Genomic DNA, 14,786 nt, shown 5'->3' on the forward strand with positions numbered 1-14,786 from the left:
CAAACTTGAGGTCCAGCGCTGAGTAATGACAGTAATAGTAACTTAGGGTTATTAGTATTCTCTTGCTGATAATATTTCTGCTTTTCTTCCTTCCTCTAGCTGATGGTATCCCATATAATCATTTTGATATATACTTATATTCAATAAATGAATTAAAAATGTTATCCTCAACTTGGAGGCTTCTATATTAAAATTAAATGATAAAATGAAATTTGTACAAAACCCACTCACACATGATTAATTAAAATCTATGAACTCATAGATAAAGCAGTTTTCCCTTTGCAGTATGGGATGGCATGATCCAATCAGTTTAGGGCCTGAAAAGAGCAAAAAGGTAGAGGGAAAAAGAATTCAGTCCTTCCTGCCTGAATACTTGAGCCAGGACATCAGTCTTATCTTTTCCTGCCTTAGCACCCTGGTGCTCAGGTCTTCAGACTCAGATTGAATTATGCCACCAACCTCCTAAGACCCCCAGCGTATAAAAGGCTGACTGAGAGACTTCTCAGTCTCCATATATAATCCTCAGTGGCCAATATATATCCTATTGCTTCTGTTTCTCTGGAGAACTCTAACCAATACAATGGTATTAACAAAGTCTTAAGTATATCCTAAGATTTAAGCTGGCGTTAAACGATAAAATATTAACATTTTATCAAGGACACATTTTATCCATCTTAATGCTCTTGACTGATGAAATCTAATTGGAACACTAGGGTTTTTGGGTACTTACCAAGATGTGGGCTATTAGATCTACACTTCAGGCTCAGAAATATAAACCAAGAATGAAGCCACTCCAATCCCAGTCTCAGGTACACAGGATTATCATAACACCCCAATACTAGTCCTTCCTTCCTGATGCTTTGTGAGTGGCCTCTTGGGATGATAATACAGAAGGCTACCCTCAGAGGGAATAAAAAGCCCAGCTGAATACTTTAATGAATGCTTAACTGGATTCAAGGAGAGTCAGGTGAATTCCCATAATGCAAATGCTTTAGTCATTTTTTTAGGAAAAAAAAAAAAGAGATTATGAGAGTGTACCAGTCCCAGGTCCATTATGCTGAATTAATTGCTCCCTTGCCTGTAGTTTCAGAGCATTCTGTTCTTGGCATTTTCCCAGCAGTTGTCACATTGTATATTCTATGTCATTACGCTATTGATAGTACAGTTAGGTTATTGAGTTTTTTTTAATTCTTTTTTTAAAAAAGATTTTATTTATTTATTTGAGAGACAGAGGGAGAGGGAGGAGTAGACTCCCCACTGAACAGGGTGGAGCTCAGTCCCAGGACCTTAAGATCATGACTTGAGCCAAAGGCAGTTGCTCAACCAGCTAAGCCACCCAGACATCCCTGGGTTTTATTTTATTATTATTTTTTTCATCCCTGGGTTTTAATTCTGAAAGGAACAAACTGTTACTTTTAAAAGATAAGGGAATAGTATTTACTTTTAAAATACTTCCTGATATTGAAAATAAATAATATTGACATGTTTAATACAAAAGTGAGGGATGCCTGGGTGGCTCAGTGGTTGAGCATATGCCTTTGGCTCAAGGTGTGATCCTGGAGTCCCAGGATCAAGTCCCATATCAGGCTCCTTGCATGGAGCCTGCTTCTCCCTCTTCCTGTGTCTCTGCCTCTCTATGTGTGTCTCTCATGAATAAATAAATAATTTTTTTTTAAAGCACCCTGGTGCTCAGGTCTTGGGACTCAGACTGAATATGCCACCAACTTCCTAAGATCTCCAGCTTATAAATGGCTGATTGAGAGACTTCTGTTGACTGTTGACCTCTCTCTTCCCTCTACACCTATAACCAAGGGTAATATCCATTGACTATTTAAAATGATTGATTTCATGAATCTCTCTCAACATAGACACACACATACACCACACACACAAATTTTTTTGAAGTAATTTATTTAGAATGGAGATATTTCTACATTCACTGTTATTCAGCTATCTTTTTCAATAAATCATATGTAGAAAGTATATCATTACATACATATGCAGCCACATTATTCCCTTTGGTTGAATGGTAATATATTCCACAAACAGATTTTACTTTTATTTTAAGTGTGGATCTCCTAGACTGAGGTTTAGGTGATGCACCTAGGGATCACTTTGTGTAGAAAAGGAAGTGTCCTGAGACTGGAACATAAACAGAACCATTGGCAGTGGTGAATTAGGGCTGGTCAGGAGATTGACAGAAAAGGATGAAAGACCAGAGTTCAGGAAGTCTGGGGTGGCAGAATGATGTGGGCATATGTTGTGAAGATCTTTGCACCACATGTTACTGCTCAACAGAGATTAGCCCCCATGGAAGAGGAGCCAAGCTGACAGAAGAGCATAATCAGTTATCAGTCATCCTCTGGCTTCAGCCACCACAAGTGCTTGCACAATGGCATGTGAAATTGGAGGCCACAGAGGATGCTATACAGTTTCCCAAGGGTCGAACGCTATGGAATCCCACATAACCAAGACTGATCTAGCTACTGCCACTGCTAAATGTCAGACCTTCTAGCAACAGAGACTAACTAATGTCCAGAATTTGATATGGTGCCATTTCTCATGGTCACCAACTAACCACTTCATGACAAGTTGGCTACATCTGTCCTTTCAATCCTGCAACAGGGGGCAGTTTGATCTCACAAAACAGACATGCATTCTGCGTGTGAGATTGTCTTTCCGTCTGCAGAGCCTCAGCAGCATCACAAAATGTTTCATCCACTGGCACAGGATTTCATCAAACATTGTATCAGACCAGGGTACAACTAAAGAAGTGAGAGAGTAGGTTCATGACTATTCAATCCATTGGTTATATCATATACCACAAGTTATTGGCCTAACAGAGCATTCACACAGCTTACAAAAGGCACATATCAGCTCAAACAGCATGCTAGGTGATGGCATCCTCTGGGAGTCAATTTATGCACTGAATCAAAGACCTTCATATGTGCCAGAATCACAATGGGAAGAGAACATGGGTCATAGAAGATATTGTGCCTTCTGTCCAAACAATGACTGTGTGCTCAGAGGTCCTGGTGGTAGAGATGGAGTGTACTTTTTCCAGCAAGATTTACATTTAATTATAAGCTATGACTACCATCTGGGAATTTGGGGCTCTTGGGCACAAGACTAGGAAGCAAGAAGGCATACCATATCAGCAGGTGTAATTAACTCTAATCCTCAGGAAAAGTTAAGGTTGCAGTTACTCAAATAAAAATGCCAGTTCATTGAGTTCTGTCTGAAGATCATTATTAATAGACAATGCTCACTCCAGAGCTCTCTCCAGGGTTGGACACAGCTTTGTCAGGGCTACATTGCAATTCCATTTTCTCTGTCCAACCCTAGTGCCTTATATTTTCCTTTCAGTAGCATTGAAGATCTTATAAATGCATTATATCCCAAATGCTTTCTCAGGGTCTATTTCCAGAGAACACATATTGCCAAACTTTTCTAAGTGTTGTGCTATTTTATACACTCTGAGCAATGTATGAAATTTCAGAAAATTTCGTCCACAGCCTTGATTATTATTTCAGCTTTTTTTATGTTAGCCTGCCTGAGTAGCCCTATGTATTTCTTCGTGATTTTAATTTGTATTCCTCTAATTTTGGAACACATTTTTACGTTTATTGGCTATTCATATATCTTCCTTGGTGAAGTGGCCATTCAATTCTGTCCATTTTATACTAGGATGTTTGTCTCTTTTTAAAAAGATTTTATTTATTTACTTGAGAGAGAGAGAGAGAGAGAGAGAGAGAGCAAAGATGGAAAGGGAAAAGCAGACTCTCACTGAGCAGGGAGCTCAATGTGGTACTCGATCCCAGAACTCTGGAATCATGGCCTGAGCTGAAGGCAGACACTTAACCGACTGAGCCACCCAGGCTCCCCTAGGCTGTTTATCTTTTAATTAAGTTGTAGAAATTTATTCTACACAAATAATTTGTCATGTGTTTTACAATTATTTTCTCCCAGTTTTTGGCTTTCTATTTTCTAGTACTATGTTTGATGCACAGGATATTTTAATTTCATTAAATCTAACTTATGAATTGCTTCTTCTTAGATAACAGTTTAAGATTATAGTCAAATGCAGGCTAAAAGTAAGTGGTCCATATTAAAATTTGAATCTATACAAAAAAAGGCAAACATCGGTAAAGGTAATTTCATAATAATGAGAAACAGTTTAAGTGCATATCCTCTCTTCTCTTAACTTCCTTAAAAAGCAATTTCATACACTACCACAAATTAAGGAAAATGGAATAGAGTTATATGGAATAGCAGTTTAAATGTTCCTATATATCACTGTAATTAAGCTAGTATACATCAGAAGATGATTTTGGTAAGGTGATTGTGGTAAGCTCTATTATAATTGCTAAGGAAAATTACAAAAAATATCTAGTGAAAAAGTCATTGAAAAAATTAAGATGCTATGTAGGACAAATATTAATTTAAAGCAAAAGAAAGTAGTAAAGAGAGAACAGAGAAATTTAAAAATAAAATGAGATGGAAAAAAATGAAAAATTAAATGGCAGATATAAATCCAACTCATCATTGTCAATAGTACCATTGAAGGTAGTGGACTGAGCAATCGAATCAAACAGGAAAGTTTGTCAGACTAGATAATAAAACATTCCCCAACTATGTGCTTTCTTCAGGTTACATATACAAATGGATTGAAAGTAAAAGAATGGAAAACAAGGTACCATACAAAAAGCAACTACAACAAAGCTGGCTGTACTATATCAGGAAAAAATAGACTTTGGTACCAAAAAAATAAAATAAAATATACTATACATAAAGAGGGTCACTTTATAATGATAAAAGGGAAAGTATAACAATGATAAGTATATACTCACATAATAACAGATCAGCAAAAATTCTGAAGCAAAAATTGACAGAAACAAAGGGAAGAATAAACAATTCAAGAATAAAAGCTAGGGGCACCTGGGTGGCTCCAATGGTTGAGCGTCTGCCTTAGGCTCAGGGCAAGATCCCGGGGTCCTGGGAGTCCCACATCAGGCTTTCTGCAGGGAGTCTGCTTCTCCCTTCTCCCTCTTCTTATGTCTCTGCCTCTCTCTGTGTATGTCTCATGAAAAAATAAATTAAAACTTTAAAAAATGAAATAAAATAAAATAAAATAATTAAAATAAAATAATAGGTGAAGACTTTACTACCCCCACTTTCTCACTATCAATAGTTGATAGAACAACTGGACAGAAGATCAATAAGGAGATAGAAGACTTAATACTATAAACCACTCCACTCAACCATAATATGCGTTTTTCTCCAGTGCTTATGGAACATTCTCCAGCATAGACCATATACTAGATCATAAAATAGATAGATATAGATATAGATATAGATATAGATATAGATTTTAAATGATAGAAATAACATAAGCAATGTTCTCTGACCACACAAAAATATGTACAAGAATATACATACTGGCATTATTCATAATAGACAGAGGTGCCAACAAACTGAATGTTCATCAATGGTCTGAATGAGAAACAAAATGTATGATATACATTCTAGTGAGTTTGAGGATCCAGAGTAACTAAGGAAAAGGCTTGACCGTGAGATGGCAGTAGCACAGTGAGGTAGGAGAAATAGGGGAAATCCTATACAGCAGACCTTCCAGGGGTAGTGGTCAGGGCCACCAACCAAAGGGGAAAAGAATCAAGGAACTTCTGATATAGAGGGCAATTGGAGAGAGGACATGTGTTTCTTTTTTTAAATATTTTAATTATTTATTCATGAGACACAGAGAGAGAGAATGGCAGAGACACAGGCAGAGGGAAAAGCAGGCTTCACGCAGGGAGCCTGGTGTAGGACTCGATCCTGGGTCTCCAGGATCATGCCCGGACTGACAGCGGTGCTAAATCACCGAGCCACCCAGGGCTGCCCAGGCATGTGTTTCTTGACAATATGTTTCAGCATCATGGAAGGTAGTGTCTGAGCCAGAGAGCCCCAAAGGACGGCAGTGGTTTGGAGTCTTTTTTTTAATTATTATTATTTATTATTTTTTTATAGATTTTATTTATTTATTCATGAGAGACAGAGAGAGAGAGAGAAAGAGGCAGAGACAGAGGCAGAGGGAGAAGCAGGCTCCATGCAGGGAGCCTGATGTGGGATTTGATCCCGGGACTCCAGGATCACACACTGGGCTAAAGGCAGGCACTCAACCACTGAGCCACCCAGGCGTCCCACTAAAATTTAAATTGAAAATTCTACACTAGTATGAGATACTTTCATAATTATAAAGGAGAGGATGATGAAAAATGTGTTTCAGAGTCTCTTGCACCTAAGCTTTCTGTTGCTTGAATTTCCTGAGGATTCTGTCACGAATCTGCTTGGTCTTGACACTGTAGACAATAGGATTCATGAGGGGTGGAACCAGCAAGTAGACATTGGCCATGAGCACATGGACAATTGGGGAAGCATTCTGCCCATAGCGACGGATCATAGATAGCCCAATCATTGGTGTATAGAAAGTGAGTACAGCACATATGTGGGAGATGCAGGTGTTGAGCGCTTTAATCCTCTCTGTCTTGGAGGCTATACTCAACACTGTGCCAAGGATGAGGATATAGGAGAGGAGGAGAAGCACTGAATCAAGTCCCATGGAGCAAATGACCACCATGAGGCCATAGATGCTGCTGACCCAACGACTGGATACAGTTGTTTTTATCAGATCCTGGTGTAGGCAGAATGGGTAGGAGAGAATATTGACAGGACGATATTGAAGCCTCTTTAGGAGGAAGGAAGCTGGAAAAACCAGAGCCAAGGCCCTTACAGCAATTGCCAACCCAATCCCAATGATCACACCATTGGTTAGAATGGTCACATAGCGCAGGGGCTCTCGGATCGCTACAAAGCGGTCAAAGGCCATGGCCAACAGCACAGCTGATTCAATAATTGAGAAAACATGAATGAAGTACATCTGGACCAGGCAAGCATTAAAGGAGATCTCCCGGGCATGGAACCAGAAGACACTGAACATTGTAGGCAAGGTTGTCGTGGATAGGCCCAGATCAGTCAGCGCCAGCATTGATAGAAAGTAGTACATTGGTTGGTGGAGGGAAGACTCAGTTCTGATGATAACTAGGATGGTAATGTTTCCTACGATTGAGGTGGCATATACCAAGAAGATGGGGATAGAAATCAAGCTATATCTGCTTTCAAGGCCTGAGAGGCCTGTTAGGAGGAAGCGAGGGTATAGGACAGAGCTATTGAAGACAGACATCACAGTGATGGAGGCTCTTTCAGTCTAAGTCGGAAGACCAGAACCTGGAACAATTTGGGTACAGTCAATATGGCAAGAAGTAGCAGTATTCTGAAGCATGTTGCTCTGCATAGATTCTAATATCTCCTTTGCTCATTGTATATAATTACCATCTGTATTTATTATTTTCCCAATTAACCTATTTCATCATTGTATATTTATTGAAAACTTATTTTATAAAAAGAAAACTAGTAGTGCTAAAATGTAGAAAAATTAAAAACTACCTTCAAGTACTTATAACCTAGAAAATGGAGACATCTAAAATTAAAGTAGTAGTTTAATGTAAGTCCCTACAAAACACAGAAAGAAGAACCTAATCTGACCCAGAGATGTCAGGGAAAATTTATTCAAGATGATTCTTGAATTAGGTAGGTTTCGAATGAGAAGTATGAGATAGAGGGAACAAGGGGCTGTGTTGAACATTCTGTGCTGATTGACACCCAGATAAATGCTGAAAAATATTAGCATTACAAGTGTAAATGAATGCAGTTGAGCAAAACAATAGAATAGAGTGGCTCTTCAGATGGTTATTAGAGAGAAGACTGAATAGAAATGGACTAGAATTTCTGATGGAACTTGCATATAAATATGAAGAGCTTAGGCTTAATCTTCGGAGACACAACATAGTCATTTTAATAAAAAGTAAACAGTATGACCAGATTTACATTATATTGCTGTTAAAGTAGAATTAATGTTAAGAATAGACTAAAGATTTGGCAAAAGAGAAGGCAGGGGAATGCTTTAGAAGACTATCATAGTAATTAAAAAAAAAGTGGATGAAAGAAAAATGTGGGATGATAAAGGATAAATAGATATAAATGTTATGTAGGGGAAAAAATACTAGTTGGTGATCATTGGTAGGAATGAGAAAACGAAAATAACCCATGACAAATTCAGTTATTTGGTGGATTTTTGTGTCATCTATTGAAACAAACAAACAAACAAACAAACATTCAAAAGGACATCATGAAAAGTGTGTGAAACTGGCAGATAAGATTAACTTAGGTTAATTAGGATAAATTTGAAGCATGTGTGTCAAGGGGACAGTGGTATATTGAGTTCAGTAGAGAGTTGTAAAAGGGGAAATCATCCTCAAGAAAATTCGAAGGATGACTAATAGAGAAAAGAGAGAAAAAAATCTTAAAAGAAAAATAAAAACAATAATAACAAAAAAGAACACATGGCATGTTATAAGAAGAGTGTAAGACTTTAGTGCTCAGGGCTTGGGGACCCAATAGATGGAATGCACTGTAGGGAAAAAAAAAGGGACAGAATTTACCAGGAACTAGGGAAAATGAGGTCTTATAGTAAGAGCCCTAAAGGCCAACTATTTAGCAACATGATGGCCACCCAGTTACTTTGGGCACTAAACATAAAAAAAATTTTTTTTCACTTAGCATATTTAAAATCAGAGTTTCTCTAAATTTCATGTGGCCCCCAACATATCCTGCTCCACTATTAATTACACTTCATAGTTTTCTCTGGCAGATTTAATAAAAATAAGCAATTCCCTCACTCCCTATAGTGTTCACAGGAGCTTTTCCACTCTGATACTATCTTCCTTCCATTTTAGGAGAAATAATGATGAAGAAAAGAACTGCTTTACATACCTTCATCCTGTGATGTATATACTATACTATTCATAACATATTAAGCAATTCTGGTCTTTATATACCTCCCTCTTTGTCCTAGCTTTTTATGTCACAAACTTCTGGTCTGTTTCAACATCACTTGAACAATAACTGTTCATGTTGGCACTTGAGTGTGCTTATTTTCTTTTTCCTTGATACCCTTCCTCAAATATTTCAATATCTTCAGAGACTTCATCCTGCCCAGGTATACCAAGTCTTCCCTCTTAGATCACTTTCTCCTACTATTTCAAATTAAAGATTCCTCTGACTTAGGATATTCACAATCCATCTTCCATAAATGAATCTATTTAGACACAGCACACTGTTCTCAGTGGCTACTCCTCTAGATCCAGAGGAAGTCTGTTGACAACTGTCATTCACTACCTCTATCATTTTGGACAGGTTACTAAACTCTGAGTTTAGTAAAAAACTGGGATCTTTATTACCTTGCTTAAGAGATTACTCAAGAGGGCAGCCCCGGTGGCTTAGCGGTTTAGCGCCGCCCTCAGCCCTGGGCGTGATCCTGGAGACCCGGGATCGAGTCCCATGTCGGGCTCCCTGCGTGGGGCCTGCCTCTGCCTGTCTCTCTCTCTCTCTATCTCACATGAATGAATAAATAAAATCTTAAAAAAAAAAAAAGAGATTACTCAAGAAAATGTATCTAAAGTTCTTGGCACAGAATCTGAGACTTTGGGGCTTAAATGAAGAAAAAGTCTTAAGACCTTTGGGAAATATCTTGGGCTTAAGTGAAGCAAAATGTTAATGGAGATGCTGAAGTATCTACAATCTTAAGCATATCAGCCAATTACAATAGTAATCCTAAGGTGGGTGTGACCTAGATTATCAGTTATCACTTATAAAGATATTACTCCTGAGGGCTTCTCCTGAGAGTTATCTTGCCTAATTCATTTTTCGGCTCATAATATTGCCAAATGTGTAGGATATATGTGAGAGTGTAACAGAGATGGTACTCAAATCACCATGAACATCATCATCATCATCATCATCATTATTTTTAACGATATAATTTTTAGTTAATATCAGATAGCAATGTTTCAGAGAACAGAGATATCAGAACATGGATTCCCATCATGTGCACTGTCTACATCTGGAGATAAATTTACAATGGCATCCCATTCCAGAGCTCTTCTGAGCAGCCTTTGAAGATGATACTCTGGTTCACTTTTGGGGAATGACATTCTATACCTCTAACTTAATCTTCAAACTGTGAATTCACATGAACAATGGCCAGTCTTACCTCTTGACTTATCCTTCTACTTCCTGGATTCTTCAAATATATTAGATATTAATCTCTTGCCTATTTTTCTCACTTCAGAAGCCTTCCTTAAGCATACCTGAGTCCTCAGGTATAGACAGCCATTCACCCTGCCACAGATTCGCTGGGTTCTAGCCTGTCAGGCCTAGGGACTCTGTTACAGGTAGAGAAAGCCACTGAACATGGACATAAGAGAAGAATAAAAATCACAATGGCAGATAGCTCTTCAAGAAAGCATAGATGTCCTGAGCGAGGCATTCATTTCTCCTTCAGCAACTCCAGAGCCAAGATAACATGTTTGCTTTCAGCATCTTTGACTCTATCCAGCTAGGTACTTTATCCACACTACACTTGGCTTTAACTTCTCTAAATTCCATTCCTCCTCTTGACTAACCAACCCCTCAGGACCATTTTTGTTGTTGTTTATGTAAATCTCAGAGAGGATAAATGCCACTGGAGATTTTACCCTGCTCAGAGAAAGGAGATGATTATGTGAAATCCCCAAACTGAGAGTCCAGATTTGAAGCAACTGAACAGTGTTCCTGGGATCATCTGATGGAGAAAAACAGTGGATTTAGTCAGAATAATGTACTATAAAGAAGACTGTGCTCTGAATAGCCAAAGACAGCAGTTATCTAGCTATTGAATGTTGGTAAAATTATAGTAGTCTCCCCTTACCTGCGGTTTCCAAAAGAAAATATTAGCAAATCTAATCCAGTGATTGCATGCACACGTGCACACACACACGTACACATATACACACACTCTGATTCTTTTGAATTTTTATGATAATACATAATACTAAATAATTTTAGTTTACTAAAATATTTACATAATACTAAATATTAAATTTAGTCAAATACTTTTTTCTTCATCAGTCTGGAAAAACAAATGATTTCCTCCTTTTTCTGTGTTTAATTCAAACATCAAGGTTGTTTTTTTTTAAGATTTAAAAAAAATTGTTTTGAGAGAGAGCATGAGAGAAAAAGAGATAGAGAGAGCACAAGGAAGGAGGCAAAGGCAGAGGTAGAGGGAGAAGCAGGGTGCCCGATGCAGGGTTCAATTCCAGGACCCTGAGATCATGACCCGAGCTGAAGCAGACCATTAACTGACTGAGCCACCCAGGTACCCCCAAAGTTGTTTTATATGCAAAAATCACCCAATGTAATTCACTATATGTAATATAGTGAAAATAGCATATATAGAAAATAAATAAAAATTAAAAAAAAAAAGGATCCCTGGGTGGCGCAGCGGTTTGGCGCCTGCCTTTGACCCAGGGTGTGATCCTGGAGACCCAGGGTCGAATCCCACGTCAGGCTCCCGGTGCATGGAGCCTGTTTCTCCCTCTGCCTGTGTCTCTGCCTCTCTCTCTCTCTCTCTCTCTCTGTGACTATCATAAATAAATAAAAATTAAAAAAAAAAAAAGAAAATAAATACAGTATATATGTAGCATAGTGAATATGTTATATATATAATTTAATGAATATAAGATTCATGAAATATATTAAATAAAAGGGAAAATCACTTGAAAATCTAGATTGATGAGGAAAGATATTTGACTAAATTTAATATTGATAATGCTTAATAAAACATAATAAACTAAAAAAATGAGAACTTTCTCGATCTGATTTTAAAAACAACAATAAATTTGATGTCCAGTTTCTTCTGGTTCCTCATGTGAGAAGCCCAGAGTCACCACTCTGTCCTAAGAATTAGGAAAAAATAGACTGAAAATCAACATCTCTTCTTGAATCCATGAGAGAGGAGAGGACACAGAGCAAATTACCCCCACCAAGAATGGTGAGACAGGGAATATAGAGAATTCCTTTACTCTTACAGAGTAGAGGCTCACAAGAAAGATGACTTCAGAAACCATAACTAGGGTAGAAAAATCAGAACTAAATTAAAAGGTGGCTGGAGGCTCAGTGTGGACAAGTCTGGGAGTTAAAAACCATAGGAGCACCCAACAATGGCAGGGAGTTTGGGATAAAATTGTGATATTTGCCTCCAAGAGCTTTTCAAAGCTCCCACAGAAACATCAGAGAAAAATATTTTCATGCTCCAAGCAGGTAGAGGGGAAAAGGAAACATTTTTGAACTATATAATGACACTCTGTTCCTTTTAACAAGGCCTTAAGGGAAACTAGTCAACCAGAGCCTAACCTGCTAGGATTTTTTAGCACCTGACCAACCTTGGGAAAGAAGACTACCCAACTCCAATCCCCTCTAGCTTTCCATGTGGGAGAAGAAAACACCCAACTCCAGTCCATCCTAGCCACCCTATTTCATCTGAGGGGGGAGAATTAAAACAAATAAAACAAAACTGAGAAACACTTGTGAAGTTCAAATTCCAGGGAATAGGCTCACAGAAAGATTGAAATTTAATCATAGGACTATAGGATACTTCCCCTCCCCCATATCTTACCACATATTAATAAAGGCCCATTTAGAGCAGTTCCTTTTACCTGGGATATCATGTCCAGCTGTGGGAGTGGAGAAGAACATGCTAAAAGGCTGAAAATACAATTTGAAGAGATTGAGCAAGCATCAGAATTAGGCATGACAGGGATGGTGGAATTATCAGACCAGGAACTTAAAACCCCTATGATCAATATGCTAAAGGCGCTAATGGATAGGGACACCTGGGTTGCTCAGTAGTTGAGCATCTGCCTTTGACTCAGGGCATGATTCTGGAGTTCCGGGATCTAATCCCACATCTGGCTCCCTGCTTGGAGCCTGCTTCTCCCTCTGCCTGTGTCTGCCTCTCTCTGTGTCTCTCATGAATAAATAAATCTTTTTTAGAAAATAAATAAAAAATTAGTAAAAAAGGCTCTAATGGATAAAGTAGAAAATATGCAAGAACAGATGGGAAAGATAAGCAGAGAAATGGAAATACTAAGAAAGAATCAAAAGGAAATGCTAGAGATCAAAAGCACTGTGACACGAAAATAGATGACTTGAAGTGCTTCTTAGTACACCAGACATGGCCGAAACTAGTAGAAGATAATATAAGAGAAAAAGTACAAGACCTTGGCTATGGCGATGACTTTTTAAAGATGAGATCAAAATTAAAAATCCATGAAAGAAATAATTGATAAATTGGACTTTATTGAAATTGAAATTTTCTGCTTTATGAAAGATAGTGTCCAGAGAATGAGAAAACAAGCCACAGACAGAGAGAATATTTGCAAAGATGTATCTGGTAAAGAACTGATATCCAAAACATAAAAAACTCTTAAAATGCAACAATAAGAAAACAAACAACCCAATTAGAAAATGAGGCAAAGACCTCTATAGACAGCTCATCAAGTAAGATATGCAGATGGCAAATAAGTATATGTGACATGCTCTACATCATGTTATCAGGGAAATTAAAATTAAAATAACAATTAGATACCACTACACATCTATAAGAAAGGCCAAAATCTGGAATGCTGACAACAGCAAATGTTGCCAAGGATATGAAGCAATAAGAACTATAGTTCACTGCCATTGAGAATGCAAAATGGTATAGCCACTTTGGAAGACATTAGCAGTTTCTTATAAAACTAAATATTCTCTTACCATACAATCCAACAATCATGCTCTTTGGTATTTACTCAAACAAGTTTAATATTATGTCCATACAAAACCTGCACACAGATGTTACAGCAACTTTATTAATTGCCAAAACTTTGGAACCAACTAAGATGTCCTTCAGTAGGTGAACAGACAAATATTCTTTTTTTTTCACTTCAATTTTTTATTTCTTTTTTTTTACATATTTTTAAATTGGAGTTCAATTTGCCAACATATACCATAACACCCAGTGCTCATACCATCAAGTGCCCCCCTCAGTGCCTGTCACTCAGTCACCCCCACCTCCCACCCACCTCCCTTTCCACCACCACTTGTTAGTTTCCCAGAGTTAGGTGTCTCTCATGGTCTGTCTCCCTTTCTGATATTTCCCACTCATTTTTTTCTCCTTTTCCTTTATTCCTTTTCACTATTTTTTATATTCCCCAAATGAATGAGAACATATAATGTTTGTCCTTCTCTGATTCACTTATTTCACTCAGCATAATACCCTCCAGTTCCACCCATGTTGAAGCAAATGGTGGGTATTTGTCATTTCTAATGGCTGAGTAATATTCCACTGTATACATAGACCACATCTTCTTTATCCATTCATCTTTTGATGGACACCGAGGCTCCTTCCACAGTTTGGCTATTGTGGACATTGCTGCTAGAAACATCGGGGTGCAGGTGTCCTGGCGTTTCACTGCATCTGTATTTTGGGGGTAAATCCCCAGCAGTGCAATTGCTGGGTCGTAGGGCAGATCTATTTTTAACCCTTTGAGGAACCTCCACACAGTTTTCCAGAGTGGCTGCACCAGTTCACATTCCCACCAACAGTGCAAGAGGATTCCCCTCTCTCCACATCCTCTCCAACATTTGTTGTTTCCTGCCTTGTTAATTTTCCCCATTCTCACTGGTGTGAGGGGGTATCTCATTGTGGTTTTGATTTGTATTTCCCTGATGGCAAGTGATGTGGAACATTGTGTCATGTGCTTGTTGGCCATGTCTGTGTCTTCCTCTGTGAGATCTGTTCATGTCTTTTG

At 38.1% G+C, this 14,786-nt stretch overlaps 1 protein-coding gene across 1 annotated transcript; it reads right to left on the reverse strand.

The window, feature by feature from the left end:
* Nucleotides 1-6,298: 6,298 nt before the first annotated feature.
* On the reverse strand, nt 6,299-7,243 carry LOC112912101 (olfactory receptor 51G2-like). The gene has a single exon (XM_025988838.2). It carries the CDS (start codon nt 7,238-7,240, stop codon nt 6,299-6,301), a length of 942 nt encoding a protein of 313 aa, XP_025844623.2. The 5' UTR covers nt 7,241-7,243.
* Between the last annotated feature and the right edge of the window lie 7,543 nt (nt 7,244-14,786).

The sequence above is a fragment of the Vulpes vulpes genome, chromosome 11 (genome assembly GCF_048418805.1).
Source record: "Vulpes vulpes isolate BD-2025 chromosome 11, VulVul3, whole genome shotgun sequence".
NCBI classification, from domain to species: domain Eukaryota; kingdom Metazoa; phylum Chordata; class Mammalia; order Carnivora; family Canidae; genus Vulpes; species Vulpes vulpes.

Bases quoted from the DNA above. Each gene is read 5' to 3' on its own strand.
- LOC112912101 (XM_025988838.2), bottom strand. From the start codon at position 7,240: ATGTCTGTCTTCAATAGCTCTGTCCTATACCCTCGCTTCCTCCTAACA.